This window comes from Pelmatolapia mariae, linkage group LG14 (genome assembly GCF_036321145.2).
Source record: "Pelmatolapia mariae isolate MD_Pm_ZW linkage group LG14, Pm_UMD_F_2, whole genome shotgun sequence".
NCBI lineage: Eukaryota > Metazoa > Chordata > Actinopteri > Cichliformes > Cichlidae > Pelmatolapia > Pelmatolapia mariae.
Genome location: NC_086239.1, coordinates 12,849,180 through 12,863,699, shown reverse-complemented (window position 1 = coordinate 12,863,699; position 14,520 = coordinate 12,849,180). Strand labels below are relative to the sequence as shown.

The window sequence follows — 14,520 nt, the reverse complement described above, 5'->3', positions numbered from 1 at the left end:
GAAGGCATTTGTATGGATCAGAACTCAGGACATGTCTCTGCAAGCCCAAACCTATAAACTACCCTAAACCATGGAGGACAAGCAGTTTTCAAATGCATCTTGCTCCTATATTTTCACTGTAAGCGTTAACTGTTTACATGTGGTTATTAACACTATCATTAAAATGTGGCCAAAGTGAGACTGAAAAACAGTAAGCGTGAAAAGGAAAATAACAAAGACGTCACAGGCAGCTGCTGCAGAAGTAAACAGGCCAGCAGTCAGTTTCATTTATAAGCTATAAATAGAGTCCAACCCAGCAAATTTATGAACAAATAGCAACAAGTTAGATTAAAAAAAGATACATTTTTAATACTGGGTCTGTGTTGATGTCTGGATTGAATGAACAGTGGCAGTAACACATCTAAGAACAGTTGGGACGGGGGCAGCAGAAAACTGGAAAAGCAAGTGATACTAAAAAGAAGCAGCCGGAGGAAAATTTTGAAGCTCATTAGGTTTTTTGGCAACAGGTCAGTAACATGATTGACTACAAAAATAGCATTCAGAGAGGCAGAGCTTATCAGAAGTAAAGACTGACAGAGCTTCACCAACCTGCAAATGGCTGTTCATACAAATTGTGGACCAATTTCAACATAATGTTCGTTATGTGCACCCCTGTCTATTCATCTATAGACAGGGGTGCACATAAGTGGTCCGCAGGTGCGCATTCGCTGTCAAAATAAAAGACGCGCACCAGATAAGAAGTTCCAACGTGCATTTGCATACATATAAAAGGCACTGTTTTTGTCCGCTAGAGTGGGATTTTCACGGCATATTCTGCACCACGTCTCTGTGCGTTCATCATTTGTTTGAAGCCAGCTCACCTCCTGCAACCACTTTTCCGAGAATACGCGCTTCTTTTGCGGTTCGGACTCCTTCTGGCATTTCTTTGGAGGTGGAGGAACACCAAAGTAATTGCTTAAAGGAGCTTGCTTCTTCGACATCTTTAAGAGTTCTAAACAAATGTCTGTCCTCCTCCAGAAAATCTTATGTACGCAAACACGCGTTGCAACTTCTTATCTGGTGCGCGTATTTTATTTTGACAGTGAATGCGCACCTGTGGACCACTTATGTGCATCCCTGTCTATAAAGCATAATATCATCAAAAAGGTCTAAAAATCTGGAGAAATCTCTGTGCGCAATGCTGAAAATCTGAGTCTGTCACAGAAATCTGTTGGTTGTTTTTCAAATATCAAAGTAATGCAGAACGATGCTGGTTAGCATGGCTATCATTTGTTTTAACTTTTTTTGCATCTTCCATCCATAGAGAGGACAAGAGAGAGAGATGGGCTACAGACTGGTGATTCTGTATATGGAGTTTGTATGTCCTAGTGACCACTCAAAGTAAAGTTATGGCTTTGTCTGCATGTATTTAGCTGCTAGAGGTTTTCTTTGCTGCTAGAAAGACTTCATACAGAGCTCTCCTGTCTTGTACTTTCTTCTTGGTGGGTGGGGGCGCTGTACTGGGCTCTGTGTGTTTCTGAGACGGCCATATAAGGAAAACCCCTCCTGCTTACATCATCCAAAATCAAGAAGGAAAAAAATACAGCAGAAATCATTTATACACTTTAAAGCTGGAGTAGCTAGTAGCTTGCAAATTAAAAACGCCACTCTCATGAAACACATACTCAAACCTTCCACACCCCTGATACAGACACTGATTATGTTGACAGGAGCAACAACAAGACTAATCATTACAAGCAACAGTAAAATGATGGTGTCACAGTGAGGGTTATAATCGGGGGGAATTAGTGCTGAGTAAGAGCTGCACAGCCATTTTTATATTATACAGTGACTAGCGATGAAACTGGCTGCTGCTCCATTAAATATATAAATAGAAAAGAGGGCAGACGAAACGCAATAGAAAAAAAAAAAAAACACGAAACCACAGGGAGAATTGTAATGACTTTTCTGTCCAGGACAGGAGGTGGAAGTTTTGCTGCCAGGCAAAAGAAGAATTAAAGAGCAAATGACACAGACACAAAAGTCCCATTCACGATGAGCGTGCCAGGGGGGCGGCTGCAGATACTCGAGTGGCCAGGGTTGTATGAAAAAGAACAAGAAAGGAAAAGAAATGATTGAGGTTGAATAGCGGTATTATATTTTGCTCGTTGTTAGCTGACCAGTGCAGTGGATGACTTGCTTTAATAATGAATTCTGCGCTGTTCTGTAACCACCAATTGAATTATGAAAAACATATTTTCTAAAACTTTCAAAATTTTTAGGGGGGTATGTAAGATTTCTCTACTGCTTAGTGGTGGTTTAATTGAGCTAAATGCTAACATCAGTATATTGATATGTAGTCAATGACAGTGCTATTTGTTTAATGTTGTTTCTAATCACATTGCTTATGATATTTACCCTGTTTAGCATCCACACAAGAAGCACCTAACAGCAACATGGCAACCAGAGATCACTAAAAGTCAGTGACATTCGATAACTTCAAGCGATGATCGGAGAAATAACCGCTCGGGATGTGGAGTTAACTTCAGGGCAAGTAGTTAAAGTGACTACCAGTGAGAGTGAAGGATACTATTGATTGACATGTGGCTGCTGGCCATAACCAGCTAAGAGGTCACTGAGGTCTGGACCTCGGTAACCATTTTAAAAAACAGGAGAATAAAAATTGGCCCTACTCAATGCCTGATGCTCTGGATCTCTTTTAATTTAAAAGACTCTACGGGAATGTCATTTTCTGTTGGGTTGTTTTGAGTTTTGGGGGGGAGATTTCTAGGTTTATAGCTGGGTTTTTTCTTTAATGTAATTATACCAAGGATTTTTAAGGTTGGGTTTATGGTTTCTAGTTTCTGTTTAATCTCTAGAGTCTGTACTTAGATTTTTCATTCTTTGCTAATTTGCTAGTTTCACTTTTATATATAGTGGAATTCACATAAACTGTCACATTTAAGCCACTTTTTATTTGAAGGTAAAGACCCCACAATATTATATATAGATACCCCAATAATCACACTAACCCCTATGGGCAGGCATTGGGTGAAACTTTAAGAAACTTCCAAAAGAGCCAGATTCAGGTAACAGCAGCCAACCGCCACAACCGATAAGGGGGTGAGGGGAAAGAGAAGAGAGCAAAGACAGAGAGCACAAAAGGTAAACAAGAATATTGGAATATTATATTTTTTAATTCTTCTGTTTTAGTTTAGCCTGGCCTCCCTGGTCTCTTCTTAGATCTTGCCATCAAGACTTTGTCTCTGCTGCATGATTCCCCATTTGGTCCTCTGTCTCTCGTGCTTTGTTGTCAGTTTTACTTCTCTTGTCATTGTCTTAATTAGTTTCAGCTGAGTCCTGTTAACCCGGCGTTTCCGCTCTCCTTGATTATCTTCCTTTATCTATTTAAACCCTTAGTTTTCATCTATTCTTTGTTGAGTCATCCTTTGTCGCTGTTGCCCTCCTTCATGTGCTTGTTCTGTTGTTTTATTTTTTGCCACTTTTCAGATTACCTCATTAAAAGTTTATTTTCTGTTTAAGAAATTGGTCTCAAAAGTCTCCATTTGAGCCTGCAGTCCGTACTTTATGACAGTGATTTCTGCCTAGTTAAGACTCCACTCTGCTGTGCCTCTGAGTGGGTTGTGATTGGGGGTCTTGGTTGATCACTCATGAGGAATGATAACTGGTTGGTTTGACTATAATAAAAAACTTTTGGTCGTCATTCATTATTAAACTACCAGGTTACAGTCACAATATGACAAAGTGGCAAATACATTCGAGGGTTACCTAGGCAACCAGAACCTTGACTGTCCAGCAATGTGCATCGCCCCTTTAAATTAACGTGTTACCATGCTAGTAAACCTATCGTAGAGGTATTTAATCATGATGACCCAAAACCTTACAGGCCTGCACATTTAAATTTGATAAAATGCTAAAGTGATTTTATCCAATAGAGGAGATATTTCACTCTGAACCATGTAACTGAACCTGATGGTGGCATTAAAGGAAAAGTCAGAGGGTCAATGGAGCCTGTAGGATCAATCTTCAGGGCACTGTGAATCTTTGTGCAAATTTTAACTGCAATACTTCAAACAACCTGGAAACTCACTGGTTATTGTTTGTTTTTGTTTTTTTTGACTCAACCTCTGGATACAGCTGCCAGTATTTTGGGGCTTCGAGTGTAGATAATGAATATCCAGACAGTAATCTAATATCTGTACAAGACCTTCTGCTCAGTCCACCATTCATTGTTTACAGCGTGAGTAGATTGAGGTTATGTTTTAAAATAGCTGATAAAACCGACACCAGAGGATAGGCAACAGTTCTGAGACTGTGTGCATTCTGAGCACCGACCAAACAACAGACATACAGATATCTGTCTACAGATCATCCAGTGCAGCAGCTGTAGAGATGGTTCAATCAGCAGCGGACTTTTTGACTCAGGAGATTGAAGTCACCACCTAGAACAACACTACTACTTTCAGTCTGTCTAAAAAAACACATTCGAAACAACCAATGTGATTGAAATCAGGGCAGCATGTGCACTTGCTTTTGAGCAGCTCATATCCACCGCATTTGTATTAGGCTTCACTAATCCTCACACCAGCGTCTCCTCGTACACTTTCCCCAGATCAAAAGAGCAGGTGATGTGTGATATGGAAATGACCAGAGTCTTTGGCCTCAAGCCTTCCTGTTCAAAGGCGGCACATGTATGCCTCGGGACATCTACATGAACACCACCAACACCTCAGTGATAATAGCTCAAAGAAGGCTCTTTTTGCTGAAGGGTAGATACCAAATCAAAGGTATCAGTGGGGGCATAAGCAGCCTGCTAGCATCCCTTCATTCATCTCTACCTAATTAAACAAGCAGCCATGTTTCTCTTTGCTAACAGTTTATCCGCTTACTAGAATCAGAACCTATTTTTGTCTTTGCCACAAAAAGATTTTGACACATTTCCATTGCACTGCCCGCTGCTTTATTCAAGTTTAGCCTTCACTAAGGTGTAATGAGCACTGAAGCTTCTAGTTTTTGCGAGTGAAGGTTTTTAGCAGCAACTTCAACATCCATTTATTCAACACCTTTTGAGAATATGAGAAGAATCTCTCTTCCAATGAAAGAAAGAAAAACTATTTAATCATCCTTAAAATTTGTCTTTATTCATAATTAGAGTGAGGCAAAGAAGCTGGACATAAAACAGAAAAAGTTTTAAAAGTAACCATGGACTCCCTTAATGGGAAATTCGACTTGACCTGAGATCTTCACATAACGACTGGTCGGTAAAGCAAAGATTAAAGCCTTGCATCTTGTTCTGCTGATCCTTGTGCCTGGTCTGAACCTGCATTTAAGTGGTACGTGGTGTAATATCCAGTTAGAAATTCGCTGATATTACCCGCCAAGAAATCTTATTTATTCAAGCAATTAGAATCTGCAGTCAGCTAACACTAAAGTAGGTTTTTTTTTTGACGATTTCAGTCCCAGTTATGATCATCAGTCAGGGCAGTTCGTAGAGACTGTGATGTGATGCACAGGAATGTTAGTTTGCAGTCTTGTATGATTCAGAATCACCAGCTTTGCCATATGGAAAATCTTCTAAACAAACAACGATTCACTGACAACCACGTTCTTTACAAAATAAAGAGGATAAGCAAACCTACTGATGCACAGTATACAGCATATATAAATAGAAATGTATTCTTTATGCTTGCTGTCTTCCCGCTGACTAACAAGCCAGGGATATCAAAGAGACCAAAGGCTGGTGATGAGCTCTGAGCTCCGCTTAATTGGATGTAGCTCAGGCTGTATCTGTAGCAGCAGAGTGAATGGTCCTGGGAGACAAGAGCTGACCGCCACACACCCACGCACAGACTCCCCTCTCTTCCAATTAAAAAGAGCTTCAGGACTTGGTTTTGTTTACTTTCGCAGAGTCCTGTCAGGAGAACGATCTTTTCATTGAAGAGTTGGCACATGCAGCTGGAAAAGAAAATACACTGTCTGTCATTAGAACATTAATTTTGCTTCCTGCTCGAAACTTTTTGAAAAAATTGCTGGTGACTCTCGCTGCGTTTGTGTTTTAAAGTCTAATAAACGTCTTCAGCCTGCTTCTGGATCTTAGAAAAATGTAGAAAAAAAAACACAAAACAAAAAGGAGACACAAATTATACTGTAAGTAATTTTAAATAGTTCATAAGTACAGTTTAAGTGGTGCTTAAATTCAGGTACTTTATGGGAAAAGAGGCACAAATTATACTGTGAGGAATTTTTCTGTAGCGGCTAAGTAAATTGGCTAAGCGACTAAGTGTGTATGTAAATTTTAAATAGTGTGTAATGTCAGGTATTTTACGGAAAGGAGATACAAATAATATTGTAAGTAATGTTAAGTGGTGTGTGATTCCTGTATTGGGGGGAAAACAAGCTACATTTCCAGGTCCTGTAAATGCTTTCCACTTTCAGCAGCGTGGGTTTTATTACGTAGTGGGTTAACCTCGCCTTTTTACATTATTATTATGTGTTGGTGCTGCACAATTCAATTGTCTTCTTATACCGTCTATAAAAATGTGATAGGGATGGTTCTCCCTTTCCTACCAACCACAAACACTCAAGTCTAACACTGTTCAACCATCAACCAGAGCTTTCAAAAAGACTGTGAGGGAAAATTACATTAGGGTGAATGAAGAAAGACTTACTCCAGGAGAATAATTTGTAGAACAAAACAGAATTAACAACAAATCGTTCTTATTAGCTTTGAATACTTTTATTTATACTATAAAAGTATTGTTTGTACAGTTTAGTTACTTCTTTGGACTGTTTTTGTGCTTTCTTCTTTTGATTTTTGTTTTCTTATGTTCTCTCTAGAGGTAATATCTGAAAATAATCTGTTTGCGCATTAGAAAAGTTTCTGATTCTACATATATTTAGGTGATATTTTTCCTTCTATGAATATGGAAATGTATTTATTTTGCCTGCACCCCCACTGTGTGGATCAGAATCATCTTTATTTGGCCAAGTTTGTGCACAAAAACAAGGAATGTGACCACAGTTCACTATCAACTATACAAACTATAAATGCAAAACAGAGTAGTATAACTGCATATGTGCATATGACCTGAATGATATACCAACGGGTTATTTCACATCGTTCGTCAGAGTGACAGCTGATTATTGTATTTTTATTGCACTGACAGTAACAAAATGAGTTGTCAAGTTCGGAAACTTTGCCTTTACTTACCTGTCTTCCTCTTCCCCACTGTGCAGGTGTCAGCTCTGCTCCATGTGTCTGTTCCTTTATGACACACGGAGCAGAGCAGCAGAGAAGTGCTTTATTTGACTTGTGATATGTATTCTAGCACAGAAACAATCACATTAGTAAAATTGTTACTTGTTATGTTCATACGCTGGTTTTCGAACATTCAGGAAAAGTTCTTGACCTAATGACAGACACAGACTCAGCTGTAGCCAGCATGACGTCACCTACTGACATGTGAGGGCTCGAGATGAGCATTTCCAGCCTATTCATCTTTGTGAGAAGAGAAACTGCGGGCTCATTGGTCGATCACAAGTCATGAGCCAATAAGTATAGCTCCTTTCTCAAATATACAACCTGGATCATATATTTAACTGAACCAAAATGAGTGACTGAGCCCATAAACTCAGCAAGAAAGTATTTCTAGTTATCATATCAGAAAGGTGTTTTCCCATAAACATCTATAGGACCGCAGATCCTACTATAGGTATGGTTGCTGACAACATTATGATCTGTAGTGACAGTAGGGAGCAGGTGGAAGACAGCCTGGAGAGGTGGAGGTATGCTCTGGAGAGAGTAGTAGAAACTAGATAGAATACAGACAGGAGGCAGAGTTGAAGGTGTTAAGATTTTCACTGGGACTGACCAGGATGGACAAGATTAGAAGGTACATGGATGTAGTGAGCCAGCATAAAGAATAGGTGCAGCTTAGGCTCTCACTCATGTTTCGAGTCTTGCATGCTAAGCTAAGCTAACCTTCCACTGGTTAGATCTGCCCACAAAGCCACAGATGTTAGAAAAGGGAGCAAGGTGCAAGAAGCCTGAAGACTTCAACTATGCTTACGTAACAGCACAACAGAGAAAGCATGAGTGGGTAATGAGAGAGAATAATGATTGGCAAATCTTCCAGCTGAGATCTAAAAAGATCATCATCAAAAGACTTGAAACGCCGCTAGTTCTTCGCAACGCTGACATGCTCATGTGAGCTTATTAAGCTGGGGCAGACCTGCCTGCTGTAGAGGCTAATAACTCATGTGCCATATATCACCTCTCTGAATAGCAGCAAATAAAAATGAATTCTGTGTTTATAATGCCAGGGCTGTAGTTTAGTCTGCAAATTCTGCTATGATCCACTGCTTTAATATGCAGTAGCTGACTGGCTTAGTAACCCATGCAGCAAGCACTCCGTGAATTTGCTTCATGACGGATGGCTGTTTGGTGCTGTAACAGCCCTACTGTGTTGTAGAGCAAGCTAGCAAATCCATCAGGGTGCACAACAGGCCCTTCAGTAATGAATAAGTGAGCGGCTGAGCGGCTAATAACTCGCAGAAAGGCCAGTGGCAGTAAATTCCATCAGGACAGCTTACAGGCCGCTATCCAGGAAAAAAAAAGGTACAGGCAAATATTAAACCCAGAGAGTTAAACACGTAGAGGGTTTATTTTCCCCATGTTGCCCACTGCTGTGATTTGCATTAGTCTGCTTTGATTAGAGCAGTATATAACACACTGCCAGGGAGGTAAGTAACAAAGCAGGATTAGCCGCAGAATTTAAAATATGTCGCAAAATATCCCGAGGCACAACAAAGACTTAAAAGTAAGCACACTGTGCAAGTTTTGTTTCACAGATTCAGCTTTGTGAGCAGCGTCACAGGCTGGAGGTAGAATTTAGATTAAAAGAGGAGGAAAGTGTGGACTTTTCATAGCTTTCTGTCACTGTTTCTCCTTTCTTCATTCTCATTTCTTAAGGTAGGAGTAGGCGGATCGATCCAAATATCGATAGGATCGATACCAATGCTGGTACAGATATCAGATCGATACTAGCGTGATGGGATCGATATTTTACTGTGTTTCGCTCGCCTAAGTTCAGTGCGTTGCACCCGTTCATCAGAAAGTAGACAAACACCGCTCTTCTCATGCAGGCACACTTTGCTCTGCCCCCTCCTCCATGCTGCACCATCGACTTGTAGTCGATGTGCTACTGGTCATTAAAATATGTTCAGATGTGGCAGATTGATGATCATTCATCATCTCATAAATCATGACACACCGCTGTCCCCTACTTAAGCTGCCTTTAAAAGTTAAAAGCATCAGTCTCTGCATTGGTGTTGGCAATATTGGCCCTGTATATTCGGTATTGGGTCGATACCAAAATTTGCAGTGTGGCACAGCACTACCATAGGCCACTACCTCTTCCCACCATATGACTTGTCCTCCTCCTGCTTTGCCCTGTCTCTTTTCTTCAGCCTCTCCTCCCCCTCTCTCACTCGACCATCTGCGTTTTGACGCATGCACAGGACGTGAGATGCAAACCAGCTTCGTGCTCAGCCAGTCAGGTCATTTACTAAATCTCAATTGACTGCTGCTCCAGTTTCCATGGAGAAGAAACAAGCAAGAGGGGAGCGCAAAAATCAATGATTCCCCACTGGGCCCGGCTCGGGTCTTGTGCCGGGCCTGAGCTGTGGCGCATAAGAGGATGTTGTTGTCCTGTTATGTTGCAGCACAACAAAACACTGTGCAGAGTGCTCGGGCAGTCGTGCGTTCTCCTCTTTGCATTAAATTGTCACCCCACAGTGGGTGTAATGTCCAGCCTCAGCTCGCGTGGTGTGATGACACCGGCGTCTGCGGTTCGTGTGGGCCAGAGTAACAGTTAAGCAGGCTGCGGAGGTAAAAATAAAAAATGCTTTCTATTCTGAGAGTTAAAACCAGGACAGCCAAGGAGACAGTGATCGTGTCCCTTGCTAAACACTCCACTAAATGATTTAGATCCTGCTAGCACCCGTCTTCTATCGTACATACATGGATACATATGCTTTGTAAGGAAGCACTCAGTATGCAAAGGTGCAAACACTGGGGGGAGGATATGGCTGCCACCTGTTGGTGATTCTGCTGAGGTTCACCCAGTCACCTTGCCGTTTCCCCTCCGTGATGCTGCGGCAGACTCATTTATCCTCTCTGCCGCTGGCGGATGCTCTCTTTCACCCCAGCATGACTCAGAAGCCTGGCTGCCTATTGAGCCTAATGCTGCAGATGCTCAGCTACAGTTCGCTCATTTTAAGCTTCGAAATGAAGCTCGTGTAATCCAGCAGCAGACGCGATTTTTGCGAAAATCAGAAATGTGCCAAACTGAATAAAAGAACGAGGGCTTAGTCAGGAGTACAAAGGTGGAGCTGAAGTGTAGGTTAACGTCAAGGAAAAGGAAAATAGAGGAAAATTTCTGTCCTGTTCATTTTAATTTAATTCAGTTTTACTTTTACAGCCCCAAACATAACAACAGTCACCACAAGACACTTTATATTGTAAAGTAAAGACCCTACAATAATACAGAAAAAAAAAAACACTATGAGCAAGCATTTGGCGACAGTAGGAAGGAAAAACTCCCTTTAAACAGGAAGAAACCTTCAGCAGATCGGGCTCAGGCAGGAGCTGCCATCTGCTTCTGTTAAAGTCTGCTAGTGAACAGCTTGTCACTCATCAAAACTGTCTTCCAGTGGAGTAAAACAACTCTTTAAATATGCCATGTTAACAAAACCTTGATTCTGACACTTTCTCCAGTGGGCTCTCAGTTTACCTTTGATAAAAGCTCTGTGCTGGTTTAAAAGACAGACGTGAGCATCTTCAGGAATATGTGAAAAAAAATAAACAGCACTTCTTTTATTCATCACCATCCAGATGTAGTTAATGAATTCAGTGTGGCTCTGCATCCCTGGTGTTAATAAATTCACCCATACTTGAGTTTACACCCCAGTGAACATGCTCACTAGTGTGCAGCAGATAAATTCAATGTTAACTGTAACTTTGCAGTTCACATAAATAACATCAAAATAATGTTTCAGAACATATAATAAACTACTTATATACGCTTTATATATGGTACAGATAAAAATACACACATTTATAGTTTTCGCTTGCATCGCACTGCTGCCGCTCTTCCCTCCTGTTGCCACAGCAACGCAGCACTCGTCTCCATGTCTCGGCGATAGCACATGCTTTGATTAAATCACCGTCTGCAAACGGCGGGGAGCACTACAACGCAGTATACCCTCAGCCTAATCTAGTGTAAAGGCGCACGTAGAAATAACACGGACACATGATGCAGGTTTGTCATTGACGTCATCTTTGGTGAAGCCTCGATTATGATCCTAAAATAGCAGTGAAAGTTCCCACAACCAAAAACAATTATGGGTCTCTGTGATAATAACATAAGTGCACACTAAACCAAACTAAACTACATTTTCCCACCGTGCTTTTACAGAAAGTGGCACAACTGGTGCCAGTTTTCTCCACATGACCAACAAAATTGCCAAACTTGCACCGGCTACTCCTTGACCTCCACTTCCTGCTCACTAAGTATGTGAAATCTTCTCCAGCAAAAGCATCGCTTACAGGGACTGCTCACAGTCCATCGTGTGACAACACAGGTAGAAAAAGGTTAAAAAATTAAATACCTCACAGTTGCGTCCAGTGAAGCCCTGGTTACACGTACACGCGTACTCCCAGATGTCCTCTGGCCTGCCTGCCGAGGGGAGGAGGGCCAAGCAGAATCCCCCGTTGAGGCAGGGTCTGCCTTCGCAGGGGTCCGGACGAGGTGTCGCCTGGGTCGGGGTGGGCTCGGCCGGTGCCGGGGTGTCCGGGGCCAGCTGGAACGGAGAGGGGACGGCCCCGATGCTGCTGCTGTTGCTGCCGCTGATCAGGAGCAGGACGGTGAGAAGCAGGGGGGACGTGAAGCTCCCTGCGTTCTTTGTGGGACAGCAGCAAGGAACTGCCGGCACACTGAACACACTCATCCTCATCCTGATCCTCTTAGTCTGGTTTTCTTTTCTTTTCTTTGTTTTTTGGGGGGGTGGGTGTGGGGGGGAAAAGGTTGTGTGTTTCTTTTGCGTCTTTGCTCAGAGCTGCTGCTCCTGTTGACCGGGCTCAGCAGCAACTGAGAGGTGTATGAGAAATGTGTGTGTGTGTGTGTGTGAAAGGAGGAGAGAGCGAGAGAGGGGCGGAGGAGGAGGCAGGCTGGTTGGATGCTGAGGCTCAGCTGTGCGCGGGTAGAATGACTGAGAGGAGACTGGCTGATGGAGAGAAGGTAGGGATGCGAGAGGAGAAGGGGAGGGCTCTCTGCTTTTTTCTGCCTCCGAGTCACAGTGACGATGATTGCTGACGACACTCTCTCTCTCACACACACAAACACACACACCATCCTCCGCTACCCCCTCCTCCTCCTCATCACCAACTTCATGCACACTCCCTCTCCTGGCTTGCCTTCACTGTGCAGAGAAACAGTGAAGAGGAGCACTGCACCTTCCTCATTTAGAGTCTCATCATCCATATCCTCTTCTTGGAGTTTGGCCTCCAAGGAGGCAGGGAGGAGGCCATTATACAGGGAAAGCAGAGGAGGAGGGGTTGGTGAGAAAACTCTCATCAGCTTTGCCAAAAGATTGGCTGCTTTCGAGTGATAACAGGCGGCATTACCATAAGGGAGATAATGCACTCTGGGCTTGAATACTGCAAAATCATGCTGATCAAGTTTGGCTGGCATGCTCCGAAAACTTAATCCATAAAGTTCTGTAACAAAAAAGTGTGCATAGATAAAACTGAAAGTAAGGGTTATTTAGGCCTTCCAAATCACAACAGCACAGACATGTTTAGAGCTGTTTTGAAATGAATTCAAATCCCCTGCTTTTTAGCTTTAAGAGCATCAGTGAATTATGCCAAGAAATGTGTTTAAAATGTTGCCATCAGTTCTCTTTTGGGGTAGATTTTCCTTTGAGCAGACATGGTTTTTAATATGATGCAGTTCTTTGTTGTTCAAAATCCTGCAGTAGGCGATTACAGTTGATCACGTTCATGTAGCAGTCGATGTCAAAGCCAATATATTGATTACAGGAAGTATGACAACCTGACAGCTGTGGACAGAACGAAAAGATTACCCACGTGACCGCACCTGAGCGAGCTGTAGTTAGGGTCAGGACATAGACTGTAAATAAAAAACGGACAGCACCTCAATGACATCACTGGTTTGATTAAAGTCCAGCTGTTTCCATCTCTTTGAAGACAGACATCAGCGGGTCTCACTGAGACCATTCGTTTCACTTTAAATTAAATTACAATACCTCTCAATTTGCTCAGGTCCAGTCAAGGTTTACAGGACATGGGGAGATGCAGTCTCTTATGAGACTAAAATAAGAGACTGCAGTCTTCAGAGACAATAGCTGACTGCGACCACAAGATGGCAATAATCTAAAGGATGGACGCAAATTAGCGAGAAGTTTCATGACAGCGCTCTGTTCGTTTTAACATTATGAAGGAACGTAACTGGTACATAAGTATTTATAGCCTTAAGTATGACGTTACAAGCTTGGCACAACCACTTTTGGGGAGTTACTCCCTCCCGTTCTTTTTTGTAGAACCTCTCGAGCTCCATCGGGTTGGACGGAGAGTTTCAGTGCACAGCCATTTTCAGACCTCTACTGAGATGTTCAAGTCTGGGCTCTGACTGAGCCACTCATTCACAGAGTGGTCCTGAAACCACTTCTTTGTTATTTTGGCTGCGTGCTTAGAGTCAGTGTGCTGTTAGCAGATGAAAGTTTGCCCCAGTTCAGAGGTCGAGAGCGCTCTGGAGCAAGTTATCGTCAAGGATGTCTCTGTATAATATTGCATTCATCCTTCCCTCGACCCAGTCTAGTCTCTCAGTTTCTCTGCCACCACCACGCCACACTGTAGGGATGGTAATGGTCAGGTGATGATTGGTGCCTGGTTTCCTCCAGACCTGACACTTGGCATTCAGGCTAAAGAGTTTTTGTTTCTAATGGTCTGAGAGTCCTTCAGGTACCTTTTGGTAAACTCCCTGGAGGCTGCCATGTGGCGGCTTCTGCTTGAAGAGTCCTGGTGGTTACAAAAACTTTCATTTATGGATGATGCAGGCCACCGTGCTTATCGGCACCTTCAGTGGTGCAAAGACTTTTCTGTAATTTTCCCCAGATCTGTGCCTCGGTACAATCCTGTCTCTGAGGTCTACACACAATTCATTGGTCCTTGTGTCCTAGTTTGTGCTCTTATGGGGATGCTCCAGAGATCCATTTTGAGTGTCATGACAAAGGCTGTGAATACTTATGTACATATCATATCTTTTATAAATCTGCGAGAATGTTAAGCAAACTTCTTTCTACTTTATTACGGGCTCAAGTGTCAAAGTTTCAGGTGAAAAACAAGTTTCATCCATTTTGGAATAAGGCTCCAACATGACAGAATATGGAACAAATGAAGCATTGATGCACTGTCCATCCAAAACTTTAGTAGAGGAACAA

At 42.4% G+C, this 14,520-nt stretch overlaps 1 protein-coding gene across 1 annotated transcript in view; it reads right to left on the bottom strand.

Moving 5' to 3' along the window:
• dner (delta/notch-like EGF repeat containing) overlaps positions 1-12,291 on the bottom strand; it is a 73,343-nt gene extending 61,052 nt beyond the window's left edge. The window contains exon 1 of the mRNA XM_063493965.1: positions 11,671-12,291. Within this exon, the coding sequence (XP_063350035.1) occupies positions 11,671-12,015 (345 nt within the window). The 5' untranslated portion in view covers positions 12,016-12,291. The remainder of the gene's footprint in view (positions 1-11,670) is intronic.
• Between the last annotated feature and the right edge of the window lie 2,229 nt (positions 12,292-14,520).